Source organism: Strigops habroptila, chromosome 20 (genome assembly GCF_004027225.2).
Source record: "Strigops habroptila isolate Jane chromosome 20, bStrHab1.2.pri, whole genome shotgun sequence".
NCBI lineage: Eukaryota > Metazoa > Chordata > Aves > Psittaciformes > Psittacidae > Strigops > Strigops habroptila.
Window position 1 is genome coordinate 804,860 of NC_044296.2, and position 11,891 is coordinate 816,750.

General features: G+C 65.3%; 1 protein-coding gene across 2 annotated transcripts; it reads right to left on the reverse strand.

Annotated features, from left to right (window-relative positions):
- Nucleotides 1-1,436: 1,436 nt before the first annotated feature.
- On the reverse strand, nucleotides 1,437-7,454 carry TMEM59L (transmembrane protein 59 like). Of its 2 annotated transcripts, none has more exons than XM_030509486.1 (8): nucleotides 7,142-7,454; nucleotides 5,764-5,869; nucleotides 5,410-5,504; nucleotides 4,179-4,325; nucleotides 3,984-4,083; nucleotides 3,581-3,689; nucleotides 3,341-3,458; nucleotides 1,437-3,093 (listed from the first exon to the last, which is right to left on the reverse strand). In XM_030509486.1, the coding sequence occupies exons 1-8, from the start codon at nucleotides 7,292-7,294 to the stop codon at nucleotides 2,932-2,934; spliced, it is 990 nt and encodes a 329-aa protein (XP_030365346.1). In that variant the 5' UTR covers nucleotides 7,295-7,454; the 3' UTR covers nucleotides 1,437-2,931. The 2 variants fall into 2 exon arrangements, with proteins under 2 accessions (XP_030365346.1, XP_030365345.1); XM_030509485.1 differs by having other exon boundaries at nucleotides 3,341-3,482; nucleotides 7,142-7,344.
- Nucleotides 7,455-11,891: the final 4,437 nt, after the last annotated feature.

An 11,891-nucleotide genomic window follows, 5' to 3' on the forward strand; every position in this document is an offset into this window, starting at 1 on the left:
ACCCAGCCCGTGATGGGGCTCAGCACCGATGCTTTGGGCTATGTGTGGAAGATGCTGGACAAAGACACCTCCTGACGTGCCATCCGAGAGCACCTGGTGGCTTGGTTGTGGCCGGGGGACTCTTGCCCCTGTGTCACCAGTTTGCCCCTACCCCAAAGGCTGCTCAGCACTGGGCTCCCATCTCTCAGCCCTTCCCTCTTGTCCTGCCAGCCCCCAGCTCCCCTCTGCCCACCCTGGCACCCCGAGGCACCCCTGGGACCCCGAGGCACCCCGCTGCCTGCTGAGGACCCCGCGCAAGCCCCATGTCCCATCATCCCGGGAATGTGGCCATGGCACATGCTGCCTCCCGCACCCGAGCATCCTCCGCACGGGCAGGCAGCGAGCTGCAAACCCCTTCCCTGTCCCCTCCGTTTAGGGAGCTGATCCCAGGCACAGAGCTCAGCATCCCTCCATTTAGGCATTGCCTAAATCCCGATGTAGGGACAGCAGGGGCCGTGCTCTGGCAGCAGAGGCTGCTGGCAGGCAGCAGACCAGGCTCCGCAACCCTTTTGGAGCTCTTTCTTTGGCTATGAGTCGTAACAAGCCCCCCAGCATCCATCTGCAGCGCCGCGGGGGTCGGGCAGCACCTCCTCATTCTCGGCTCCGCATCCCGGGTTAAACAAGCAGCCGAGGCCAGCCCCAGCCCCGGCTCCTCGGGGGCCCCGTGCTGCTGCTGGCTCCGAGGATGGGACCCTGCTGAGCTACTGAAGTGCTAAAAACAAGCCTGGAGGCCCTTGCGTGAGCTTTTGTGTCGTGCTTGGCATGGGGAGAGCTCCGATGCGGCGTGGACGCGGGAGCTGCGCCAGGACAAACACACTCCACGTGCGGGGGAAAGGTGGGAGCACGGGGGAGCGTGTCCTGGCCCTCGCCAGGCTCACACGGACGTGTCACACGTGTGCACGGCCCCGGTTGTGCTTTTCCTCCTGGAAACGGGCACCAGGGTGTCGCCGGTGGGTGATGTTGGTGGGAAAAGCCCTCATCCCCCAGCCCTTCTCTCTATGTGTGCCTGAGCACATCGTCCCCGCTGCTGTCAGCATCCTCCTCCTCCTCACAGCTGAGGAGTGAACACGCCAGGTCCCTGCTCACCCCACACCTTCCCAGCACCCACCGCGTCCACCCACCCCACAGGCGTTGACACCAGCTCCCCACGGAGCGCAGCACCCCCTTGTACACTCGACGCGGACTCTCTTGATCCAGGGAACCTGCCGGCCCTGCAGCAGAGAGGGACATCACTCCATGTCCACACAAAACAGCCCAAGCAGGGGACTTCTCTCCAGTTTGCTGGAAGCTTCATCCTGGCTCAGCTTGCAAAGGTGGGACGTGAGCTGGGAACAGATCCACACAAGGGCTCAAACCTGCCGGTGATGGGCACCAGTGAAGCCACCAACTCATCCAGGTCTGGTACAAACCTTTTATTCCCCCTCTGCCCGCACTGCCCAGCCAGCCTGGGGCCGGGTTTGCCCTTGGGAAGCTCACGGCCCCATGTGGTTGCCCTCCAGGGCTGGGGAGAGCTGCCATGGCTGGGACAACACCACAGACTCCATGAGCTTTACACTGAGCTGAGTGACAAAGAAAAGTGTACCCCAAAACAGACACGAGACCCCCCTCACCCCCGCTCCCCAAACCCAGATATGTTGCACAGGTATAAGTGACACGGAGCAGCACAACAGTGGTGGAATGGGGATGAGAGCCCCCTGCCCCACCACCCCACAGCCCCCCGAGACTGCCAGGGAGCAGCCAGCACATGGAAGGAGCCTAAAAACCCAGGGCGGGGGTCACGGGTAATAAGTTAATCTGTACAGATGTGTTAGGTGGATGTGGGGATGTCAGGGACCGCCACCGCCGGGCACAGGGCGCCAGGGGCCAGTGAACCACATGCCGGTGCAGATCAAGCCGTGAAACGATGCACAAAGTCAAGTGATGGAGAATGGTGGAGAGATGGGGAGATGCCCTGGCTCACACTTGGCTGGGAGACACTAGGGATGGGCCCTTGCCTCCAGGGCTTTGAGCCCGGGGGACCTGGAGGCCGGCTGCTGCTAGGTCCTGCCATCAGCTCCATCCCTGCACCAAGCAGGGATGCTGAGCCCAGGCAGAGGCATCCCAGCAGCTCCCACCTCCTGCCCAAGCTCGGCTGCGCCGCAGCAGCACGAGGCAGGGAAACGCCGCCTCGTCCCCTGCTTGGTCCCACCATCAACCCGTAGGCACTGGGACCAGCCACCCCAAAGACATCACGGAGCAGAGAGGGGAAGGAGCCATCGCAGGGCCCCTCCGCAGCGCCGGGAAGGGGCCGGCTGGGTCCTCGCGTGGGCACGGAGGCAGCGGGATCCGCTCCTCTCGCCGGCTGCCAACGCCAAATCCATTCGCCACGTTCCGGCTCCCCGAGGCAATCGGCTCCGGCCGGCGGAAGGGAGTTCCCAGGGCTTGGAGACGGCGCCTTGGAGGCTCAGCCCAAGGTGGGAGGCCGGGGATGTGCCGAGCCAAAGCCCAGAGCGCTGCAGACACTCTCCATCCCCCACCGCAGCCGGCTCCCTCCTGCCCAGCGCTGGACCCATGCCCGGAGGGCTGCGGGGCCCGGGGGGCTCCGGTCAGGAGGAGACGGACCTCCCCGCCACGAGGACGGGCTCCCCCGGCCTCCCCGCTCTGGCAGCTCCGCTCTTGGCTCCTGAGTGCTGGAAACCAGGATCCCAGCAAACAGCACATCTACGGGGGAGGCAAAGCCACTGCCTGGCTCCCAGTGGCCATCCCTGGGGGTGAGAGTGGGACCCAGCCAGGTTCTCCCTGTGCCAGAGCCAGAGATGCTCCTCCAGGAGCTGGGACATGGGGCAGCGGAGCAGGACCGGGAATGATGCCATGGGGATGGTGACAGAGAGGTGATGGGAAGGGGTGGGAGCGCTACAGGATGGTCTTGTCCAAGTCGACTTTGAGGGGCAGCGGCCCCGCGTCGTCACCACCGTGCGCGGGGCAGAGGGTGACGGCAATGACGGGCGGCAGGGGGAAGGCGCTGGGGCCGTCCAGGTCCTCCAGGTACGCCTTGTCCCCGTTGATGCTCAGAGGCTGGAAGAGAGGAAGAGGGGATTGTGCAGCCCTGGAGCAGCCCGGGAACACCGTGGGGCTGGTTGGAGAAGCACCGCACAGCATGGACATGCCGGTGAGCCCAGCGCGATGGCTGGGACCGCACACTCTGTATGGCCACATCTCAGCCCCACAAGGCTCACCCAGCCATGATGGGGAGACCTGGGGTGTTGGGGACCCCCATAGGACCCCCTCCCCAGCTGTGCTGAGCACCCTTCACCCCATATACCTGTGTCTTGACATGCTGCTCGGGGGCAGTCACCAGACTGGCACAGCTCAGCCACAGCATCACCATGATGGAGAGGAAGAGGCAGGCAGCCAGGATCCAGCGAGGAAGGCCCGAGCGCCTGTAGCACCCCACCACCCCCCGCCAAAGAGAAGAGCCCAGTTTATGGCAGGGCATGGGGTGGGAATTGGGGAAGAGGAGGACCTGTTACAGCACATCCCCGCACAGCCCCACTGCACTTACTTGGACATGCAGCCGAGGAAGTCGTGCTCCGGCGGCGGGTCCGGGTGCTGCCCCTTGGCTTTGCCCCTTGGCTCCTTCACAGGGGGTTTCTCCCCCTTCACCCGGGGGCCTGGCGGGGCAGAGGTGATGCTGAGCCCGGCACCCACTGTGGGCACCCTGCCCTGCTCCCCATCCCACATGGTGTGATGCAGGGGTGTCAGTGGTCCCCTCTCCCTGCAGGGACCCTCTGCCCACAGAGGATCCCACGGGTCCCACGTCCAGGCTCATGCCTCTGCATGGGTATGGGAATCTAACCAGACCTGGGAAGGGGATAATTTGTTTAGCTCTGGAGAAATGGGATGAGAGACAGAAGGGATTGGAGGCTCCCGGCCCCACAACCAGCATCCCAGATCCCCCCCCAAACCTGTGTGGGGCTGGGGGTTATGGGGACCAGGTCCCGGTCCTGGCTGCGCTGGCTGGGTCTCCGGCACCGCAAGTACTGGATACTCCAACTCGGGCTGGGACTGGTGGGTCGGCAGGGAAAGAGGGAGAAAGCCATGAGCAAGGGGGTCCCCACCCCTCCCACAGCCAGCAGAGAGGGAACACGGGACACCCCCACCTGAAACACCACGACTTTGCCATCGTCTGCCTGCAGGTAGAAGGTCCAAGTGGAGGAGATGAAGCTCTGAGCAGAGCTGACGATGTCGTTGCAGAAGGTGGAGACCAAATCGAACATGGAGAACGACGGCACCGTCAGCTCCAGGCTCTGCAAAGGAGCAGGGGCATCGTGCCACCACCATCCCCTCGTCGCCCACCACGGGGGACAACATCTCACCCCAACGATGTGGCCCGGCCGCTTAGATCTGGGGCTCAGCCCAGGGGATGTGGGATGTGCAGGACCTGTGGTCCAGCCCCAGGAGGGTCACGAGCCCTGGGGCTGGGGTCCCCACGGCCATCACCCATCCCCACAGCCACCACCCAGCCCCATACATGCACCAGCTCTTTAAACAATAGGCAGGAGCAGCCGCGCTGCCGCGGGCGTTCCTCTCCTGGCAGCCTCTCGGTGCCCTGGATTCTTGGCCGTCGCGGCGGTTTGTTATTTTTAAAGCATCCCTGCTGGAATCCGCTTGGCTGCTCCCTGCCACTGGCTCCGAACATTTTCCGACAGCCCCTTGCACGGTCAAACCAGCAAACAGGAAATAAATAGGTCAGATTCTGTATCTAATTATTATGCTTAAATCTGCTTTGCTGCTTGGATGGGAACCCAGAGGAAAAATGCTTTGGGGTGGGTGAAGGGGTGGCCAGGCCTCTCCATCAGCTGGCGGCCCCTCGGTGCTCATCCCAACCTTGGAGAGGGGCTGGGAAATGGGGTTAGATATTGGGAAGGTCTTAAAAACAGGCTGCAAAGTGGTTTTTCAAAGGAGCTGCAGCTTTCTACAGCACAAATTCATCTTCATCTGCACGTGCACAAAGCCAAAGCCTCCTCCTTGGGCCAGAGTCTGATTCCATTAATTGGGCAAAAGCTGAATTGATGAAATGTAGGAGGGAAAAGTGTTGCCAACTGCTGCGAAGGGTAACACCAAAACCACTGGAACCTGCCACAGTCACCGGTCAGAACCTCTCCCCCTGAGAATTCGGATGTTTGGATGGATGGATGGATGGATGGATGGATGGATGGATGGATGACGGATGGGCTGCATATGTGGACTGTTACATCCAGCCCCTGCCACCTCCTGCCCTCAGACCCTTTGGGGCAGAAGCCAGATGCAAGGACAGGGTTTGGTGGCACCAGGGACAGCCTGGGCGGGTTAAGGGGGTGAATGGGGGCTCCCCATCTTGCCGGCCCTCACCTTCTCCTTCCTGCTCTCCACCTCGGGCAGCTGCTTGCGGCACCCGGTCACGCAGCCAAACTGCTCCTCCGCGTTGCTGTAGGCTTCAGTGCAGGCTGCGAGGCAGGAAGGGGGGTCAGGATGAGCCCAGCACCCCCAGCGCTCCCCAGCACTCCCCAGCCCAGCCCAGTTCACACTCTGGGTGTAAATGTGCACCCTGCTTGGTTTGCAGCAGTGTCTGGATGCGGCCCTGGGGCACAGTGCGGGGCAGGGTGCTCGGGAGGGTGGGAAGCGCCGCGGTGGTGCGGGTGGAATGTGGGGGACCCCCCGGGAGGGTGCTGGGGCGCGGAGGCCACACGGGCACCGGCTCCTCACCTGCCTCACACTCAGCTCTGGTTGTGTTCAGCTCGGCGCTCGCATCCACGAAGTGACAGATGGAGAACAGCCGGCAGCCCCGGTAACAGGCGTTGAGAACAGCATCCTGCAGCGAGGAGGAGGAGGACAGCGTGGAGCTGGCACCAGGCTCAGCCCCGTGGCTGCGCTGGACCCCCACCGCGGCCCCCACACACCCAGTTTGGGGGCACAGGGCAGTGCCACCCTCCCACAGGACCACGGCTGGGGCTGGCATCTCAAACCTGGGGTCATGGCACCCCCAGGGTGTGGGGGGGAGAGCTGCCTTCGCCCCACAGTTTGCACCCAATGGTGAGGTTTGCGCATGGTCTTGTCCCCATTGAGGATGTGGCAGGTCCCCCCATCTCTGTCGGGGTGCTTGGCACTGGCTGGGCCCCAGCATGGAGTGGGGGGGGAGGGCTGCACTGGGGTGGTACATGAACTTGGGTTGTTGGGAACCTCCATGGGGTGCAGGTTTGGGTGTCCCTGCTGTGGGGTCCGTGTGCCCGTGGGGAGCGTGGGCACGGCCGGCGCTGGCAGAAGAGGCAGCTCCAGCTCAGATGGGAAAACAACTCAACCCCGCCCCCGGGAGCGGGGGCCGGGTGGGCTCCTGCCAAGGCACTGGCCTAGATCCAGCCCTGCCATTGCAGGGGCTCGGGGATGGTCCCGGTTGCCACCACATGGCCCCCGGCGTGGCACGGCCGTGGCAGCTCCGATCCGGGGCTTTCTGGGATGCTCCATGTCCAGCAGCCAGAGCTCGGCTCCATCCCAATCCCCGCTGCCATGGCTCAGAGCGTGCCCGCCCCATTGGCACCCCACTGCCACCCCGCTGCCGCCCGCTCGCCCCGGCTGTCCCCACAGGGTGACACCCCCAACCCGGGGCAGCCACTGAGGGCACCCAGACCCAGCACGGCTGAGACCCGGGGGGCACCCCAAAGCTGAGGTGGGTGAAACCACTGTGGTCCCCCCCCCCCAAGCTGTGCTGAAAACCGGGGCTCCCGTGGGGCTCCCAGTGCCACTATGGTGCTGCCCGTGGGGGTGGCCCGGTGTGGGGCTGTGTGGCGGTGGTGATGCCGATACAGGGTGGTGCCCCTCGTGCTCCTGGGCCCCCCTTGGGCCCCCGGTGCTCCCGGTCCGTCCCACCCCCCCTCTCCCGGTGTCCCTGCTGCTGCCCACCCCCCTGCTGCTCCTGGTGCCCCCGGTCCCCTCCGGTGCCCCTGCTGCTCCTGGTACTCCCGATGCTATTGATGCTACCGATGCTTCCGGTACCCCCCGTGCTCCCGGCGCCTCCCGCTGCTCCCAGCCCCCCTGATGTTCCCGGTACCCCCGGTGCCGCCGGTACCCCCGTGCCCCGGTGACTCACGGCGGCGGCCCGGCGCGGCAGGCTGCGGCCGCACTGCCCGCGGCACCCGGCGGTGTCTCCCAGCTGGGCCGAGAACGGGTCGGTGGTGGCGGCGGCGGCGGCGGCCAGGGCCAGGCCGAGGGCGAGCAGGGCCCGGGGGCTGCGGGCGGCCATGGCGGGCGCGGAGCGGAGCGCACCCACCGCCGCCACCGGCCCCGCCGTGACGCGCCGTGCGCCGGGAGGGGGCGGCGGGGGGAGCCGGGGGCGGGGGGGGAGCAGCCGCAGCCTGCCGCAGCTCCGCCGGTACCGACACCGGCACCGGCGGCGGCGGGCGGCGCACAGCGGGAGTGCTGGGAGAGGGGCGGAAGGATGGGGGTGCACGGGCACCGGGGGGCGCGCAGGCACCGGCGATGCGGAGGGACCCCGGGATGCAGGAGGACCTGTGGACCAGGGAATGCTCGAGCGCTGGGGGGTGCAGGAGGACGGGGAGATGCACGGGGACCAGAAGGTGCAGCGGGATGGGGGACTGTGAGGGACCCCGGGGGCCGCAGGGGACACACAGGGATCAGAGGGGCACAACAGGCCTGGGGGTGCAGAGAGATGGGGGGAGCAGCGGGACTGACACCAGCAGCACAGAGGGAAAGGACTGGGGAGAACAGGGGTTCTGGGGGGACCAGGGTCATATTGGCACTGGTGGCACACAGAGACAAGCTCCCCCCGGGGACCGGACCCCAGGAGGGCACAAGGAGGCTTGTCCCCAGCCAGCGTTAGCCCCAGCTGTGCCACTCTCCATGGCCCTCGGGGCCTTCCCGAGTTGCCTTCGTGAATCCCACGCTTGCCCTCCTCACCCTCGCCCCGCGGGGCCCCCCCAGCCGGGGCACCGGGCCCTCCCTGACACCCCAGATTTACAGCTTTGATTTCCCAGGGTTTAAGAGACATAAAAGGCACAGGCTTGGCCCCGCTTGCCGCTGCCCTGCCCATGAGCCTTATTTATGGCAGCACCCCAAAGCGGGCCCGGGGGGAGGAGGAGGAGGAGGGCTGGGGGCTTCGCTAACCTCCAGTCCTAATGGGGAACACATGGCAGGACCCCTGCATGGAGAAGGGGGGGTCTCCCTGTCCCAGCTCAGGGTTGACGGGGGGCTCCACACCCTGGGACAAGGGCAGAGGGGTGCGGGTGGCCGGATCCCCTCGGGGGTGGCTTGGGGAGCACAGCCCCGTGTTCCCCCCTCCACCCCCCGGGAGCAGGGAGTGGGGCCTCTCCTCACCCCGCTGCGCTCCGCCAGCTTATTCATCTTGTTAATCAAACCAGGGCTGGGAGAAAATGTGCTCGGGCCGGGCTGGCGGGGCTGCCAGGTCCCCCCGCGCCCCCCTTCCCCTCCTGGAGCCCGGCCAGCCCCTCGGCCTCGTGTCCGGCACCGGTGACTAATGGCCAAGTAAATGGGATAGATTGGAGGCTGTCACCGTAAATCACGGCACGGCGCGGCCGCAGGTGAGGTTCCCATCGGTCGGGAGGGGGTGGGGGCAGAGCCGGAGCCGTGACCCCCGGCCAGGACCGAATCCCAGCAGATGGAGTGCGGAGAGCACCGCGCCGCCACTGCGCATCGCTCCCACCGCACCTGCCCGCACCGCGCCCGGCGCCGGCCCCGCTCCATCCACTCACCCTTGAACAGCAGAACCCTTTCCCAGGCAATAACACTCCAATTGGCAAATATTTGCTGCGCTCCCTCCTCCCCTCTCCAGAAACACTCGATCCCTTTTCGCGTTTATCACTACTGACCTACATTTTCCTTCCCAGAGCCTTTCGTGAAGCCTCAAGCTCCTCACGGTCCCCCCATGTCCCAACCCTGCGGAGCCCATCCCTCGTGCTCAAGCACCCCCTCGACATCAACCACATTTTTTCCCCCCTCTAGAGATCAGCAAACTCCGTCACGGGCCTTTTTGTGCTTCCCAAAGCAAACAGAGGCGGGAAGGTGCGGCCGCCCGCAGCGAGGATGCTCTTCAGCTCCAGGGTTGTGCTATGGGGGGTGGCAGGGAAGGGGTTAAGTGGGTTATAAATTACCCATGGATGTGGAAATGTGACTGAGAGGAATATAAAGAAAACTCTGACTGCTGGATTCTTTGCATTTCTAGCCTCTTTATTTTTCCCCCAGGTCACTTTAAAAGGATGCAGGCAGTCAGAGGCAGCTCCGCTGCGCCTCTCCTCCTGCTTTTTCTGGGGTTTGGGGTTTTTTTGCTGTTTCTTTTTTACACCCTGGCCTTTGAGCCAGATGCTGTCTCTGTCCAAGGACTTTATGGAGTGAGCTCTGGCTGGGAAACCAAGTAATTAGATTAATTCGGGGTAGATGTGCTGGGCCCAGCCGCAGTGACACATGATGGAGGGCTGGCAGGAAGGTGATGGCTGGTGGGAAGCTGGACTGAGGATGCTCAGCCTGAGTTTAGGGATGTCACCGGGGCCACCCCGGGGGCCTGGATCTGTCTGGGGAGAGCCAAATCCCACCTGGGCATTGGGGGGAGCTCACAGCTGTTTGGGAGCTTGGCCCCACGGCCAGATCCTGCACTGCAACAGGGCAAAGAGGCCCTGGGAACGGAGCCGCGCCGGGGGGGGGCAGCCGGACCACGCCAGCCCCAGGGGACCCCCGCGCTGACGCTGACAGCACGGCCCGAGGGTCAGTGGGGGCTGAATCCCGCCCCAGCCGGTGCCTGCGGGCTGGTGGGCAGGAGGAGCAGCCCGTTAAAGGTCACTGTCAAAGGGCAGCGCTGACCACGTCTGCCGCTGCCCCAGGCGCTGACTCAGAGCCGGAGCGCGGCTCTGTCATCTCCGGCTTCTCCCGGCGCTGCCGTGGGGCCGGCTCCTGACACCCGCGTCTGGGAGCCTCAGGCACGGCGGGGCTGGCTGTGTCCCCCCATCCTGTCCCATCCCACAGCTTCGGGTCCGGATGCTGTTGTGAGCCGGGGAGGGCGACATCCTCGAGCCATGTCCCCGGTGACACCAGTGGGGACCGATGCTTCCTTCTCCTCCCACCACCACTGTCCCCCCATCTCCCCCCTGGCCCTCCAGCAAAGCCTAAAGCCACCTCCCGACGTTCCTTTGCTGGAGCTGGCCACGTCCTCTGTGCCAACGCCATGGCGGGTGTCACTTCTTGCCCCCTGGGAGCCCACCCATCCCTGCTTCCCACTTTATCCTTGGCTCCGGGTGGCAGCGGAGGGGCTTGGCTGGGGGCAGGAGAAGGCAGACGGGTGCAGTGGTGAAGGCAGTGCAGGTGGGCAGCCAGGGCTCCAGGGCTCCACAATCCCCCCGCAGCATCCAGGGCTGGCTCCCGGCCCGGGGTGGCTTCCCGGGGGGCCGCGGGCGGTGGGTCGGGACCGCGGGCGGCCTCGGCCCCCGGGGCTGCCGTGATTCACCCGCTGGGCTGCGGCCGCTGCAGTCTCTCAGGCTGGGTGGCTCCGGAGCCTGACGTTTTTGGGAAATTTCAACAGAAACAGTTCAGAAGCTTCCAAAAAACAGGACGATGGGAAAAGGCATTGTTCTGCCTCACCCCTCCCGCCCCCCCCGCCGCTCCTTGTGCTCTGCTTCCTAATCCCTGCCGTCCCAGCACACCAGAGCCCCGCAGCGACTCCAACAACCCCCATGTCCCCACATGGTTGCGGGGCTCAGCACCCCCTGGCGCAATGGGGCAGGGGCTGAGCCATGGTGTCACTCATTTGGCTCACCCTGAGCCACCCAGGTGCCCCCTGTGTTCCCCACTCTTTGTCCCCTGCACGGAGCGATGTCCCTGTTCTCACAGCCAAGGGGATGCGGGTGCAGAGCTGGGACAAGGGGCAAAGGGACAGGGAAAGCCACTGGACAATGTCCCCATGGACTGGAGATGCCCCCCCCCAGCTCTGAGCCCCCAAAGTCACCCACAAACCTCAGCCATGGCTGCGGTCCCACAGCCTCGGGGTTCCCACCCCTATGCCAACCTCAGGGTCAGGGCCACCATGTCCCTGCATGTCCCCTCTGTGTGTGGGGAGAGCATGACCCAGGAACCCCCCAGCATGGGTGCTCTCAGGGCACCCCACGGCCCCCCATCCTGCACCCCAAGGCTCAGGGGACCAAAAGGACACAGAGCTGAGGACAGCCCATGCTTGGGGACAGTGGCCTTGCCACCACCAAGACCTGCTGCCCCAGGGCTCTGCCACTCACCCGGGGGGCTGCAAAGCTCCTGTTGCCACCGAGTCCCTAGTGGGGGGACAGAGGGAGGCACCGGGATGGGCAGTGATGCCCGAGGGGACACCTTCGCTGTGGTGCCGGTGGCACAACCACTACTGCGCTGCCCAAGATCCCTGGGGACAAAGCCAGCCCCAAACCTGGTGCTGGAGCCACGTGGAGCGTTTTTCCCACTTTTTGGTGGGTTTTTGGGGAGGGCAGGCGGAGCGAGAGATGATGGTTCGGTAGAAAACCTTGGGATTTTCGGGAAGATATTCCCGTTTTCACCCCTAAATAAGTAATAAGAGGGCTTTGGTCTCCTGAAGGTACTTTCCAGTGCCTCGAGCTGTCCCGGGGGCACGGGAGGGTCCGTGGGGGCCACGCGTGAGTCACCGGCCCCGGGGCGGCTCCTTCTCACCTACCGCGGGGCTCGGGGCAACGGGACCCCGGGGGGCAGCATCCCGGGGAGCGCCGGGCGGGCGCCGCGGGCCGGGGGTGGGCACCGGGGCCGGTACCGGAGCGGGGCGGTGGAGACCCGGGGCCGGTGCCTTTCTGCCCCCCCGGGGGCGGGCCCGGGCCGGGCGG